Below are 15,474 nucleotides of genomic sequence, written 5' to 3'. Positions count from 1 at the left end.
AATTCTTGCTGCTGGACTCAGACATCATGACCCCCACTGTATCAACAAACACTAAGACTACATTTTACTGCAGCTCATGGATGGTTTTCCTGCCCAAGTGGAGAGAAGAGAAGATTGCACACAAGACGTGTTCATTGACCATGTCGGCAAACCGCTTTAATTAGCACGGCATCTATCACACATCAACCATCAGACCAAACAACTTAGTCAGGCTGAGTAACGAATGCACAGTGGCTCCTGCAAGACAGAAGATCAGAAAGTAGGAGACACTGCTGACGGTACAGATGCTAGAGAGGAGGAAAAGCTGTGAAAGTGTGTTTGAGAGCCAGACTGAGACTCCACTGACATCAGCTCCCAGATTTCTACCTCTTTGGCTTTCTCTTGGTTCTCGGATATTGATTGAAATTCCTTGATTTCGAAAGCTTTTACTGAAGTTCCTCAGGCATCAGACATTCCTGCTTCATGTTGATGCTCCTCATTCATTTTATTTTTACTTATTTTTGCCATTCATTTCTGGATTTTTATTTTTTCTGATTTAGTTTCCCCTTCAGACTTTCCCCAGGCTATATCCCCAGGGATATTCCTCAGGCTTGAAAAGATCTTCATCAACTTTCTACTCTTGAGAGGCTCTTCCTCAACTTCTTCAGACTTGTAGCAATCTTCCTCACCTTCCTTGGTCTTGAGAGACTCTTCCTTTTCTTCCCCAGGCTTGAAAGGTTCTTCTTGAACTTCCTCAGTTTTGAGAACCAGTTCCTCCAGTTCCTTATTTTTTAAACCTCTCCTTCAACTTCCTCAGACCTGAGACACTTCCTTTCAGTTCAACTTCTTAAGTCTTGAGAAACTCTTCCTCACCTTCTTTGTGTCACGTATTGTGACGGAGCGGAGATAGGACGGATGCAAGTGCAGGATGAACAGTTGTTTATTTGAAAGAGTGACAGGCAGACAAATCCAAAACTTGATCCAAAACGTAATCCGCAAACATGCAAGAGGTCAGGCGATTGGCAAACAGGCATACACTGGGCAAGGCTGGAATCTAGGTCTTGGTCAAGGAAAACAGGGTCGATAAACAAAACGAGAAATGAACTATGACGAGGAACTGGAAGTGGATAATCCAGCGCGAACTAACTTTAAAAATGGAACGTGACTATGCCTACGATACAAACTAAACTAACTCTATGATACTCTCTCGCGTTGTGTGCTGGGAGGTGCGCGGTATATATGTGGACATGATCAGCGTCTAAACCGCTAGCAACTGAGAGAAATACAGACCCATGTGAAATCCCAGCCAATGACAGAACAGGGAGGAGACATGACAGAAACATTAACAAAACACACGTGTCCAGATGTCACTACGGTCAACAACGGAAAAGCAGGTGCTCGCGCATTCGCGCTTAGAGCACGCTGCTTCAAGGGGGAATCATGACACTTTGGTCTTGAGAGACTCTTCCTAAACTTCTTCAGGCTTGAAAGGCTCTTCCTAAACTTCCTCAACTTCTTTATTTTTGAGAACCTCGTCCTCAACTTCAACAAGCGCTATCTTTTTATGAGGAACTGTACAATAGTCAACCATGTGATCCTGAAGCAACTGAAGAACTTCTGAATGGACTACCACAGCTGAGCGAGTGTGAGAGAAACGAACTTGAAAAATCACTGTTGTTAGAAGAGCTCAGTACAGCTGCTCAACAACTGTCAAACAGAAAGTCACCGGGGCTGGATGGATTGACCTCCGAATTTTATAAAACATTCTGGTCCTTGATTGGCCCAGACCTGCACTTTGTCATACTCAGATGTATGGAAACAAAAGTCTTACCCCTCAGCTGTAGGAGAGCTGTAATTACCCTGTTACCCAAAAAAGGAGACCTTGGTAGCTTAAAGAACTGGCATCCTGTCTCCCTCCTTGGGACAGATTATAAAATCTTTTCAAAGGCATTAACAAACCGCCTTAAAAGATTTTTAGCCACAATACTACATGATGACCAGTCATACTGCATCCCAGAACGCTCAATCTTCAGCAACCTTTTTCTGGTGCGAGACCTGTTGCACCTCACAGAGCTATATAAGGTAGAGATGGGACTAGTGTCACTAGGTCAAGAGAAGGCTTTTGACAGAGTGGATCATGGTTATCTTTTTAAGACCCTAACAGCTTTGGGCATTGGTGGACGCTTCATCTCATGGATTAGGCTGCTGTACACTGATGTGTACAGTATGCCGAAAATAAACGGAACACTAACAAGAACTTTTCCGTGCACAGAGGTGTTCCACAAGGCTGTAGCCTGTCCGGTCTGCTGTACACTCATCCCATTGAGCCCCTGCTAAGACACCTGCGAGAAAATCTGCAAGGGTTTTCAGTGTTAAGCCCTGACTTATCTGATGTGACCACAGTCAAGGTCACAGCATATGCTGATGATCTGACGGTGATAATCAGGTCCGAGGATGACATCAGTCACGTGTTTTCTGGCCTGGATGTCTTTCAGAGTGCATCATCTGCACGTGTAAACTGGAACAAAACTGATGCCTTACTTCTAGGTCAATGGCAGGAGGAAAATATACCTCACCTCCCATAGGAGTGTTCATGGAGGGACTGAGAATACTTGGGATCTTCTTTGGCACAGATCGATATATGCAGAAGAACTGGGATGGATTGACCAATAAGGTTCTAGAAAAGCTAAATAGATGGAGATGGATTCAATCACAGCTGTCCTATAGGAGCAGGGTCCTAGTGATAAACAACTTGGCTGCCTCGATGCTGTGGCACCGTCTGATAGTATTGGATCCACCTCAAGAACTCTTGCTAAATGCTGAACATTTGGATACGAAAATTGTCTTGAAAACACAACATGAAAATGGCCCAATTCCACCAGATTTTAATAAAGTTGAGCAGTTCCAGGAGGTTGTTCTAGGTAGCACTAGAGTTAATTCAATTCAATTTCAATTCAATTTTATTTGTATAGCGCTTTTTACAATAGACATTGTCTCAAAGCAGCTTTACAGAAATATCAACACGGTATACAGATATTAAAGGTGTGAATTTATCCCAACTGAGCAAGCCACTGAGTGGCGACGGTGGCAAGGAAAAACTCCCTAAGATGTTTTAAGAGGAAGAAACCTTGAGAGGAACCCGACTCAGAAGGGAACCCATCCTCATCTGGGTAACAACAGATATTGTGAAAAAGTTCATTATGGATCATAATCTCTCAACTATGGGAGATAACTGTGTCAGAATTGGAGGCTGCATTGGTGTAGTAATGAATATTCTTCAATGTCAGGAGAAGGTGTATGTAATCTACAGAGAATGTGAGAAAATGGAACCTTTCTTTCACTATCCCATAAACTCAATTCAGATGGGGGTCTATTTAGTAGATAATCTCTCATCTAGCCTGAAATGATTGAATTGAATGGAAATGTGATGAAGTATGTGAGGCTACCATATCAAGGCCAATTTGTTGCAGTGCCTTTACTGCACATAAAGTGGTAATGTAATTGAGAATAACATACAGCACTGCCTCATCAAAATAATTCATTTTTCAGTTATTTAATTCATGCATTTTTAAAGTCATTTAGACATGAAATTAGACTAAGTGTCTTGGGACATTAGAGAGGTGTTCACCACTGGAATGTTGGATGTCTCTGATCCATGTATTCTTAGGAATGTTTATAGCAATTTAAGTTTTATTAATCTTTGTTTTTTTATTGAACAGGCAGCTATGAGTCAGATGCAGAAGAGCCAGCCCAAAAAAATGCCAGGCGCAAAATGTAGGTGTAAAATTTTTTGTAATATGTTTTCTGCTTTCTTGTAGTAAAGTGGCTTCAACATTGTATAATTTGCTAAGTGCATTGAAGTGTCACAAATGACTTCATTTAAAAAAGACTTTTAAAGGCCAAGCACTCGACATTTGAGCTCCTCTTTGATGGACTCTGAGGAAGATGATGCTTTACAGCAAGATTCCACAGGTCTTCCTGCTCCTCCACCAGTCTATCATTTTGATCGACCCACAGAGGGGACTTCAATATCCTTTACAGAAATGCTGACCAGTAACCACGCCATTTACAGAGTTGGGCCATGTTCAGCTGCAGTGTGATACAGAACAACACATTGAGAAACAGATAGTCTTTGAAGACCTTAAGTAGCTGGGTCGTGTGTGTGTTGTTCTGTATCACACTGCAGCTGAACATGGCCCAACTCTGTAAATGACTTCAGTGGCCTCCATGTTTACATGTGACAGCGTGCTGTGGTGACGTGTTTTTTTGTTTGTTTGTTTGTTTTTTGTGCGCATACGGGTCAGTTTAAGACCATGATCAGTTCATGCTGAAATCTGACATTGGCCACATTTTAAAAATTAGAATTGAGCAATGAGGCTTGCAGTGTGAATGTAGCCTTTGTGTCCTTGTGGACTCCTTTAACGTCATCATCCGCTGCCGAAGTTCAAGTCCACTGCTCAAGAACGCAAATACAGAGGACATAAAAATTCCCAGATGTATTATTCTTGATATTGAGGATGCATTGGATAGTGAGCTGTGCACAAGTTTGAAAATCCCAGAAGTCTTTGTGGCACTATGACACTGGGCAATAGAAGCTGTCGATCAATGTTAGGTTTTATTGATGTTGTATTGATTCAAAAGATTTGAAAAATTCATATTGTCAAAATTAGTGTGATATTTAATGTATTTGATGTGATATTTTAACGTCCAAACCCACAACAGCTTCAATAGAGTCTATTACACGGATACCAAAGGACTCCTCAGACCCCTACTCCTGAAGTTATTGTCAGTAAGTATGTCTCAGTTTGTCAGCAGTATCTGTGGTGCTTGAAAATTTGTGAACTCTTTTGGATTTTCTATAGTTTATGATTGTTGACAGGGAAAAACGTATAGAATAGTTGTAAAGGAAGGTAGTTGCATTTTGGGGCCGCTGGGCTACGGATTTCACAAATGCGGCTGAACGAGACTTTGGTGCATGCTGGTGTATAGTTGTGTTTAAAAGCTACAAGGCAAACTGATCGGTCGTACATCTAAGACATGTGACACGGACATGGATTTGGAACAAATGACACATATCATGTCCTAAAAACCTTAACTAGCTGGCTCGGGTGCCCTAACCTGAAAAACAATTTTAAAAAATTGCAATACACATTTATTTTAAAAACTATTTTATCACAAATAAATCAACATTCATTTTTTTTTTTTTTTAACCTCACCAGCTCCACAAGAGCCTTCAAGATCTGGGTTCCAAGAAACACCTTTCTGTGGAAAGACCTCTACAGCCACCTGTAGTCAGTGCCAGTAATTTGGTGTAGGCCAAAACTAGCAAGTATTTGGACGGTGACACTATTTGGATAATTTTGGCGCTGTATGCCACCACAATGGATTTGAAATGAAACAACTGAGATGCAATTGAACTGCAGACTTTGTTGTGGATAAAAATGACATGAAATAAACACGAGGGAGACCTAGTATGAGTAATATGTAATTTTATTGAAAATTCACAGGACTGGTTGGATTCACACTTTAAGATCTTTAAGAGTAACACACTATGGTTTATTAGTCACAGAGAAATATAAGAGCTGAGGAGGGCAGGCTGAGAAACACACACACTCTCGTACAGTCAAGGGCGGGCGTGCAGACATAACACACACAAAGGCCCCAACGCACACACACATAACAACATGAGACTAAGGTCTCTCTAAAATTGTTTTCTCTCTCTCCCACTTTCAATCCTAATGGTAGTCAGAAAGTCCTCTTTCAAAACATCATGTTAAATTTGATAAACCTTTTTTTAAACATCATGGTAATGTAGCTCTTTTTAAAGCTCTTTTTAACCCTATTGGTATTGAAATCATAGTCTTTTTAAAATATATTGGTTATCTACTGTGTAAATACAGTATAAATACTGGAGCTTGAGCTCCAGGTGTCAGATCACTTCTGAGAATTCTCATCATTGTGGATCTCGTGAGGTGGAAATAAAATCTGGACCCTTGCTTCTTCTCACTTACGGCTGGTGTCTTTTTTTTTTTCTATCTCCAACTGGGTTTAGAGGTGTGAGTATTTGCTTCTATGTTGAATTTTAAGTGTCTTTGGGTAATAGGCTAAATTTGGGCCAGCAACTTTCAGCTTTAATTCAAGGGGTTGAACAAAAATATCATATGAAACGTTTAGGAATTGCAACCATTTTTATACACAGTTCCCTTATTTAAGGGGCTCAAATGTAATTGGACAGATGAACATAATCATAAATAAAATGTTCATTTTTAATACTTTGTCAAGAATACTTTGCAGGCAATGACTGCTTGAAGTCTGGAACCCACAGACATCACCAAATGCTGGGTTTCCTCCTTTGTGATGCTCTGCTAGGCCTTTACTGCAGCTGACTTCAGGTGTTGTATGTTCGTGGTTCTTTCTGCCTTGAATTTTGTCTTCAGCGTGTGAAATGCATGCTCGATCGGGTTGAGATCAGGTGACTGACTTGTCAATTGCAGAATGTTCCACTTCTTTGTTTTAAAAAACTCCTGGGTTGCTTTTGCAGTATGTTTTGGGTCACTGTCCAACTGTAAAGTGAAGAGCCGTCCAATTAATTTCACTGAATTTGGCTGAATCTGAGCAGACAATATATTCACATACACTTGCTTTGATCTTCTGTCACATCACCAATAAATACTAGTGACCCAGTGCCATTGGAAACCATGCATGCCCATGCCATCACACTACCTCCACCGTGTTTTACAGATGATGAGGTATGCTTTGGATCACGAGCTGTTCCAATCATTCTGGTACAGTTTGATCTTAGTTTCATCTGCCCAAAGAATGCTTGGTCTGGCTTGTTTAGATGTTTTTTTTTGGCAAAATCTAATCTGGCCATTCTGTTCTTGAGGCTTATGAATGGTTTGCACCTTGTGGTGAACTCTGTATTTGTTCTTGTGAAGTCGTCTCTTCATTGGAGACTTGGATAATGATACGCCTGCCTCCTGGAGAGTGTTCTTCACTTGGCTGGTGTTGTGGAGTTTTTCTTTACCATGGAAAGGATCCTACGATCATCCACCACTTTTGTTTTCCGTGGACATCCAGGCCTTTCTGTTGCAGAGCTCACCAGTGTGTTCTTTTTTTCTCAGACTGTACCAAACTGTTGATTTGGTCACTCCTAATGTTCCTGCTATCTCTCTGATGGATCTTTTTTTTTTTTTTAACAGCCTAAGGATGGCCTGTTTCACTTGCATTGAGAGCTCCTTTGACCGCATGCTGTGTGTTCACAACAACAGCTTCCAAATGTGAATGCCACACCTGGAATCAACTCCAGACCTTTTATCTACTTACAGGCTGCCTGCAGGTCCTTAAAGTCTTATCTCTCTAGATTTCTCCTTTCCTGGAAAGTCATGGAAAGGAAATACTGGATTTTTCTTTCACTGTTGGAGCAAATGGTAATGCAAACAGGATATTTGCTCTGGTCTCCCATCTACCTCTATAGAAGTTTACCCTGCTGTAGTTTACTTAAACCCAGGAATGGATGTATATGCATGAACACAATCTATTATAGCTGATGTATCGTGTAGCATGACTGAAGTGATGTGCAGGTCTTCAAATCTAATACTTTTTAATATCATAGTCAAGAAATTTCCAATAATGTAAGTGCTGATACCTGCAGCTACCCTGTGCTTAACTGATGAAATAGAGAAGGAATAGCCCACACCTGTCCATGAAACAGCTTTTGAGTAAAATGGCCAATTACTTTTGGTCCCTTGAAAAAGAGGGGGCTACATATTAAAGAGCTGTAATTCCTAAACCATTCCTCCAATGTGGATGTGAATACATTTAAATTAAAGATGAGGGACTGCACTTTAAGCCCATATTCATTATTTAACTGTAACTTGAATAAGTGTGTAATAAGCCTCAGCATTTTTATTATAAGCTACAAGCAATCTGCGTCATTACATTTATTCTCAGTGAATATGAAATTACTGCAGATATATTTATCATCCTGGGGAGGGTCTCTGTTTGCACAAAGGACCAATCACAACTGTTGTCTGCATACACAGACGTTATTACAGTTTTTTAGAGGTGCACATCAGGCAACGCAAAGGTCTGACGTAGAAGTATAAATAGCCTTTTTAGCGTGTCTCGAATTGCAGAAGTTGTCAACTGTTTTGCCTCATGTTCATTAGATGCTGTCCGAAAGAACCCGTTAACATCAAGGGCAACAAGTGCTGAGATTGTGACGGTGATGAAAAGGTGGCTGCAGCTGGCTTCAGACCGTGGAGGAGGATGGAAGAGGTGCAACAAACAGTAGCTTGCCCTGACTAGGAACGCATAAACCATTGAAATCAATGAGGAAAAAATTCAGCAGTGATCAGTCTGGAGCTCACGAGTCTGGACGCTCTCTTCGCCCTCTGCCCGGAGCTCCGTCCATGTACTTAAAAAAAAAAAAAAAAAAAGAGGAAATTTCGGCTGTGCGACATGCGCAGAAATCCTGGCCTGTGTGCCAGAAAAGAAAAGCCACCCCACAGAAGTCTCATATCCCGCCATATGCTTCCTCAGGCGGCAGAAAGCTTTCAGCCACTTCAGCTCCAGCTTGGTGACGGCCAGCTTAGCGAGTCCGAAAGCGGAGGCAGGTTTGTGCTGCTTCACCTGGGAGAAAGGGACAATGAAGGAAAAATATTAAACACCCCCATGTACAACACAGCAGCCCCTGGAAATAAAAGTGAAATACACAGAAGTTACTTACATTGATCAGAAAGAGACCGCCGTCAGCCTTCTCGAGGTTCTCAAACTCCTCAGTCGTGAGGTTCTGCAGGACTCCGGTCCTGTGTCCGCTGACCGAAAAGAAGTGAGCACACAGCAGCCCGATGCAATGGTTGAGCATGTCCGGGTCTGCTGGACGAGCCTTCAGATCAGCGAAGCAGGGACAGCGTCCGACAGTTTGCCGTGCAGGAGCCGTAAGTACTCCCACGCTCTTCTCCGCTCGCACGCCTTGCCTGTGGAGCACGACTCGACCGGACAGATGTCTGCACTCCCACTGCAGCAGTCTTTGGAGACTCGACAACCTTGTGGAGCCAACTCGGCCCTCGGTCAGTCTCTCATCGAGTTAATGGAGGAACTTGGAAACGCGCGTCAGAAATAACTTGGCCGTAGTGACCTTCTACCGCTGGCACAATGATTTCATCCATTCAAGGACTCTCGAGACATTGTCAATGTACTTCAGGTGGGCTGCCAGGGGACTGTCCGTGTTGGCCCACAAAGTGAAGGAAGTGCTCGACGTGTCTCCTCTCCTGCTTGCTGTTGGCCGTGGCTTTGGGGACATCTCTGAGGCCTGTCAAGCCGAGCCGTGTACACTTAACATTGGCTCTGGAAAAAAAAAAGGGGGGGTTGGGCAGGCGGCCGGGGACATGCCGGGCTACTAGTGCTGACAGCCGCTCAAATTCTGCGGAGAGTTTTGCTACTTTTTCGATCAGTTGAGAACATTTGCAACTTTTAGATTTCTTCGCCTCACCGAAAGCTTGCAGTTGTTGTTGAGCAGCTTTATTTTGGCGCCGAGTAGTAACTTCCTGACCGTGTCCCCGGCGAGCTGGTGAAGGTCGAACAGGTGGCAGTCTAGCCGGCGGAAACCTTTCCTGCTGCATGCAGACACCGGGCAGTCCAGAGGATCCGCATATCACCCGCTCGCCGCCGCCAGGTGAAGCCCGCGTTCCTCTGGACCCTGCTGATGAATCTGGGCGAGATGAGCCTGCACGTTGGTGTAGAAACGCCGACAAACTGGACACGCTCTCCTCCGTGACATCTTGCTGCTCTGCAAGCAGTACAGAATGTTTCAGCTATATGCACTTGCTATTAGGGACGTGCCGATGCTTCCGCACACTACCAAGTGTGCTCCGAAAAATTGCCACGTTGTCATAAACAGGGTTCCATTCTTTCCTCACACAGTTCTTTGGCTATCTGCACAGGCAAGTTACCAGACATCGCAGGCTTCGAACAGCCAGTGTGCAGGGAGTCAGAGTTTTTAATTAAGCACTTGAGCACCATTAGGCGGTTCATTTCAGGCTCTCCGTCACATTTTATGTGAATGTGGCCATGACATTTCTCACAGTTGCCTCTGATTTCTATGAATTTCTCTGTGGCTGATGGATAGACCTTGGCTCTTTTAAAGACAAATGTGCAGGGGCTTTTCACTTCTTCCCAAATGTGATGATTTATCACGTGTCCAGATGCTACACTTCAGAATTGTGTATTCCCTTTTTTGTGTTTTCAGAGAACTTGTTTTTGTACTGAATTGTTTCGGGCATGAATTCAATCCATTTCTGAAATGAAACTTCAAGATAAAAAGTCCGGCAATCTTTTGGTCTTGGGGAAAGGGACCTGGCTCAAAATGAGTGTCATCACTACTGCCACTTGTTTCATGATCACTTTCATAAATAAACCCTAAAGCAGTCCAGATGTTGTGTCTAATAATAATGCACCTGTAGTAAATCTACACTAATCAGAATTGTGATAAGTGTTTTATTCATACAACCAACAGAAGTACCTCAATTTACCTGAAAGGAGCTGTCTCGCGCTGTCTGATTCTCAACAGTCATCTCGCTCGGTTTGAATGACGCACCTGCGCACTCAGCCACGCCCACCAGATGACTAAACAGTAGAAATGAATGGAATAGGGATATAAATAAATAGATCAATAAAAAAGATTGCACTTTGCATTCCATATTTTCTCCATCACAGTGATTGCAAATGTTATATTATATTTAGAGCTGCAACAACTAATCGATAATAATCGATTATGAAAATCGTTGGAAACGAATCTCATTTTCGATTAGTTGCTCTGCACGGTGCGTTTACTCATTACATTACTTCTGTACTGAAAACACGCTTCGGAGAGTAAATATTAAAGTAGTGTCCTAAATGAAGTACTGTACACTTACACTATGTACTTACACTACGCACTACTCTCCCGTCTAGTGCAATAGGGGTCCCCTAGTGGTCAGTGGTGTAATTGCAGGGGGTCCTTGGGAAAGTTTGATATATATATATATATATATATATATATATATATATATATATATATATATATATATATATATATATATATATATATATATATATATATATATATAAAAGGATCAAAACATTCAAATGAGATGTTTTAGAATTAACCAATTTGTTTATTTGCGAGCAGTCACAAATATCACAATCGTTCATTGATGGAATTTACTTTAAATTTATTTACAAATGAAATGATAATTTGCAAAAACCTGAGTGGTAGAGAAGGTCAAGTGTTGCATTGATGGATAAACAAATAAATAAACAAAATATAACTCTAAGAGTCAAATTATATGTCACACCAACAATAAAATGTAAAAAATAAAACATTGAAATGTTTTGATTCAATTTTAAATGTCCAATGTTAACATTATTAATGTTGAATATTAATAAAATAAAGCAACATATATATAAATGACTATAATTGTTGTGGAGCGAGGGGGTCCTTGTGGATTGTTCAAAATAGGCTAGGGTTCCAGAACGCACAAAAGGTTGAGAATCACTGGTCAAGTGTATGAATTTTAGAAAGGTAATATCATCTCAAATGGAATGCAGTAGTGGAGCATGACATCATACACATGTAATGTAATGCCGCTAGCTTTAGCAGATACCCAGGGTCACCGACAATGACTTTCTTCAGTTTACTGTTTACGTCAACGTTACCTTTTATTCCCAAAAGGACTTCAGTCACCATCAGACATCAGACGGAGGAGTAATCATCAAGTGACAGAGGAAGAAAGTGTGCAACCTCCAAGTCCTCTAAGGCAGGGGCACATTTTATATTAAACCACGGAGAAGATTAAACTTTACAAACTGGGGTTTGTGGAGCAGGGAAGCACGACAGTGATGCACGAGCACAAAGTTATGTTTGTATCCAAAATTCTCCACAAAATGTAAGGGGTTGTAGAAACTGGTGCAAGTTGCTTAAAAGTAAAACTCTTCCCACACTTCATTTATCAAAGATAAATGAGATACAGGCTGATTCTGGGTGTGGACCATTATGACTAATTGGGCTTCTAAACACAATATTCAAACGTCACAAAATGTGGTATACATGGACAACAAGACATAGAATAAGCATGTCATGTTTCCTGGATTTCTGGTGCTCTGAGTGCCAACAACAATTTTTTAAAAATATCAGCCATTTATATCAATGAGAATGAGAAGAGAAGGCCATAACACTAATGTTGTCCACCAGAGGGAGCCACATGATAACAAATCCTTTCAGGTAAACCTTTCATAGTTTAAAATCTCTGTATAAATAGTTCAATTGGTCCACTATGCATAAAATTCATTATAGTTTCATAACTTTAATAAAGTCTTAAACCATCTAAGCCTAATCCGTTTGCAAAAGAAATCATGATCTTCAAAATACCTTCATTTTTATATATCCTAAATACTGAAAACATTTGTTAAGTTTCTAGACATGACTGAATGCATTGTTGTCCAATTAAAATGAAGACAATATTATTTGTGCCTTTCCCATGTTGACTCCTGTCTTGGAGTCAGGATCACACTGCTGGTACTGGCAGTGTCCGGCTCTTTAAGAACTCACTTACACATGATGTGTCACTCATTACCATTCTGTTTCTTTCCAACAAAAAGAGCTTTTTAATGCATTAAAACTCGTGTTGTGTTTCGCTAAAAGGGAATGCTGTATCCATGGAATTGTCATTGCCATATCATGGCACATATGGAGAAATGAAGCATTTGTTTTAATTCTATGTTGCTTGTAGCATTTTAAGACGTATTAAGGCACAAGTGAGGTGTAAGAGGCTGTGCTACACCTCGCACAGTCAGCAGAAGACAGCAGCAGTGCACAGCAAGAGTTGCCATGTGGGGGAACTCAGTTACCCAGAATACTTCAGGCTGATTAACTGGGATTGCCTGCACTTGCCAGGCCGGATGCTTAAAGCCAGACTTTGAGGCCACTCTTTGTCATACCTTTGTAGTGGGGAGAAAATTTGCCTCATGTGGGAACTACTGGGGAAGGGAAGTTGGGTCAGAGCCACTCAAATGCCAGGTGCCCCCTCAGGAAATTCTTTGAGGACGGGGCTCACAACCTAGGTAAAATCATCTCCCACCTTCCCTGCTCCACTTTGGTTGCTCTGCTTCCTTACTCAGCTGAGGTCATTACTCCACTGCGTGGTTCCACTGAGGATATCCCCCTACCCCTCTGCTCTGCAGAAGATATCATTATAGCTCATGGCCTCACCACTCTGTCTCTCTGTTCTGCCTCCAATGTCACTACACCACCGCGTAAGGCCTGACATTCAGTGTATTCTACGTTACACCCATACTGTTCCTCATTATCTCAATATCATTAAAAAATGGACTGTTCTGTCTCAGATGAGTGATGAACTTGATTTTGAAGCTGTGTTTCCTGATGTTGGTGTTGCACTTCCACCAAAAAAGTGTTAGTGAACCTAGTAATCATTTCTACATTTGAATATGATCATGAGGCACATGGCTCTCACTTCACTTATTCTACAGGGTTCGGCAGGGATTTGGTTCAACCTACTAAAGAGTGGAGAAGCGGATACCAGAACTTTGCATGCTGAATGCCCAGTTTTTGTGGGCAGTACGTGGGGTAAATTTCCAGTAAGCACCTCTGCAGAAAATGCTTGGCGTATTTGGTTATTTTTATTAATGTACTCAATTTTACTGAAAATTGGAAACAAAATCAGTGCTCACTGATATCCAAGCAACTTCATAAATCTTTTGTAAATATTTCTTTTAATCTTTGATTTAGTTGCCAATAAGTGGCTCTGCTGTCGGGGACAAGAGTTCAGGAGAAGGTGCACTCTGTACAGGTCCGACTGAGACTGAAAATTGAAACTCTACCTAAAGCAAGCTGAAAAGATTTTCAGAACTAAGATATTTGGCATTGATCAAAGGGGCTGATTAGATTTGTACAAATTTTTTGTAATGTGTATATGAAGAATAAAATACAGAATTGATATGAAAGATAAATATATTAGTTTACTATTTTACAATATTGTGTAATCTCTAGATAAAGGTGATTACTGCACTTCCCTGTTTACTGTTTTATCAAAGGCTTGACACAGTCGATCATGAAATATTGCTGCATAGATTAAATAGATTAAATTGGTCTATTAAATCATTTAAAAATTATTGAAGTAATCTCAGAGAGGCTATTCGGGTTAAATAAAGGCTAAATAAATAAATAAAGAAACAAAATGGCTCTTTCCACAGGTGATGGCTAATTCCCTGCTTTTCTTGTAATACTTGATTTAATCTCCCATCCCTTCAGTTCTCTCATCTTCGTGTAATCTCTAATCAAATATCATTTGTTGGAATACCCCCTCTCATAAAGGGGTCTTCTACTCTCATGTTTAGTTAATCTGTCAAAGAGTTCTAGTCTGTTGTCTGCAAAAATACAACAAAATACAACAAAGATTCATTCTTCTTCCTTCCTGAATTCCTTTCTTAATATCCTTCTGGTGAATGAAAAAACTAAATCCTTTAGTCTAAGACTATTTGTGATGTACACTAATCTAACCTGTTAATATCCCATCTGTGCTAACGAGTGATAATCCCAATAATACAGAACTAAAATAGAGTAAATGAGGTTGAGATCTAGACATGTATTTACAGTTCTCTAGTCTCTTTTATCCCACTAATTTTTATTCAAAACATCCTATTGAATTTGTTTTTTACTGTGTACAACAATAGTGTTTAGTTTAAAGGGTAGACGTGCACGCACCCCTTTGTCCCTTATTAACTTACAACTGCACCACACTCAAAATATCACTCAGACCCTTCATACATGACATTTAAACTTCCTTCACTTTCTGTAAATATCTCTAATCATGAGTAATGCATATGTGTATTTAACTAGTCTAACAAAATTGATCATCTATGAGCTTGGTTTCAATTTAATACAAATTTGTTTCCTTCGCTGAGCGCCATTTGTGAAAGGCGTAAAAAAGTTCCATTATAAATGTATCCATTTCATTTAAACTGTATTTGATCCTATAAAGTTGGTGTTAAGTCTACTCATGTCACGAACTACATTTCCCATCCTGCACTGCGGCCCACAAACATCTCTGCCATGCACTGCAAATCCCAGATCACACACCTGCATTAAATTCACAGCACAATCACAGCTACAGTATAAAGACTTTCAATTCACTCACAGATTGTGCAGTATATGCTCCATTCCTCGTGTTTGTGACCATTGCACTGTCTTATTTAAATATTGAGACTTGTGTTTCGTATACATTGTATTACATGTCCATAGCACACCGTATATAATATATATTTGTATATTCACACATTACTTTATTCTATTCAACAGTCTACGGTTCAGTAAAGAAACAAGTCACTCAAACTACACTGCTGCAAAGAGACTGTAACTGAACTAAACTAATAAACATGTCACTGCAGTGAGACCCACATCAGTACAACAACAGGTCACATCATCAGCAAAAGAAA

General features: G+C 40.7%; 1 protein-coding gene and 1 long non-coding RNA gene across 2 annotated transcripts; one reads left to right on the top strand and one right to left on the bottom strand.

Moving 5' to 3' along the window:
* The first annotated feature begins 4,701 nt into the window (after window positions 1-4,701).
* On the top strand, window positions 4,702-5,985 carry LOC128632511 (uncharacterized). Its single transcript, XR_008396133.1, has 2 exons — window positions 4,702-4,768; window positions 5,199-5,985. It is a non-coding gene; the product is annotated as an uncharacterized LOC128632511 (long non-coding RNA).
* A 1,636-nt stretch (window positions 5,986-7,621) lies between these two features.
* Window positions 7,622-10,556, bottom strand: LOC128632514 (uncharacterized). The gene is made up of 6 exons (XM_053679380.1): window positions 10,515-10,556; window positions 9,642-9,772; window positions 9,476-9,599; window positions 9,170-9,295; window positions 8,711-9,061; window positions 7,622-8,613 (listed from the first exon to the last, which is right to left on the bottom strand). Exons 1-6 carry the CDS (start codon window positions 10,554-10,556, stop codon window positions 8,326-8,328), a joined length of 1,062 nt encoding a protein of 353 aa, XP_053535355.1. The 3' UTR covers window positions 7,622-8,325.
* Window positions 10,557-15,474: the final 4,918 nt, after the last annotated feature.

Source organism: Ictalurus punctatus, unplaced genomic scaffold (assembly GCF_001660625.3).
Source record: "Ictalurus punctatus breed USDA103 unplaced genomic scaffold, Coco_2.0 tig00064105, whole genome shotgun sequence".
In the NCBI taxonomy this organism is placed as follows: Eukaryota; Metazoa; Chordata; class Actinopteri; order Siluriformes; family Ictaluridae; genus Ictalurus; species Ictalurus punctatus.
Note: the sequence above shows the minus strand (reverse complement) of the source record. Positions and strands in the feature narration are given on the sequence as shown.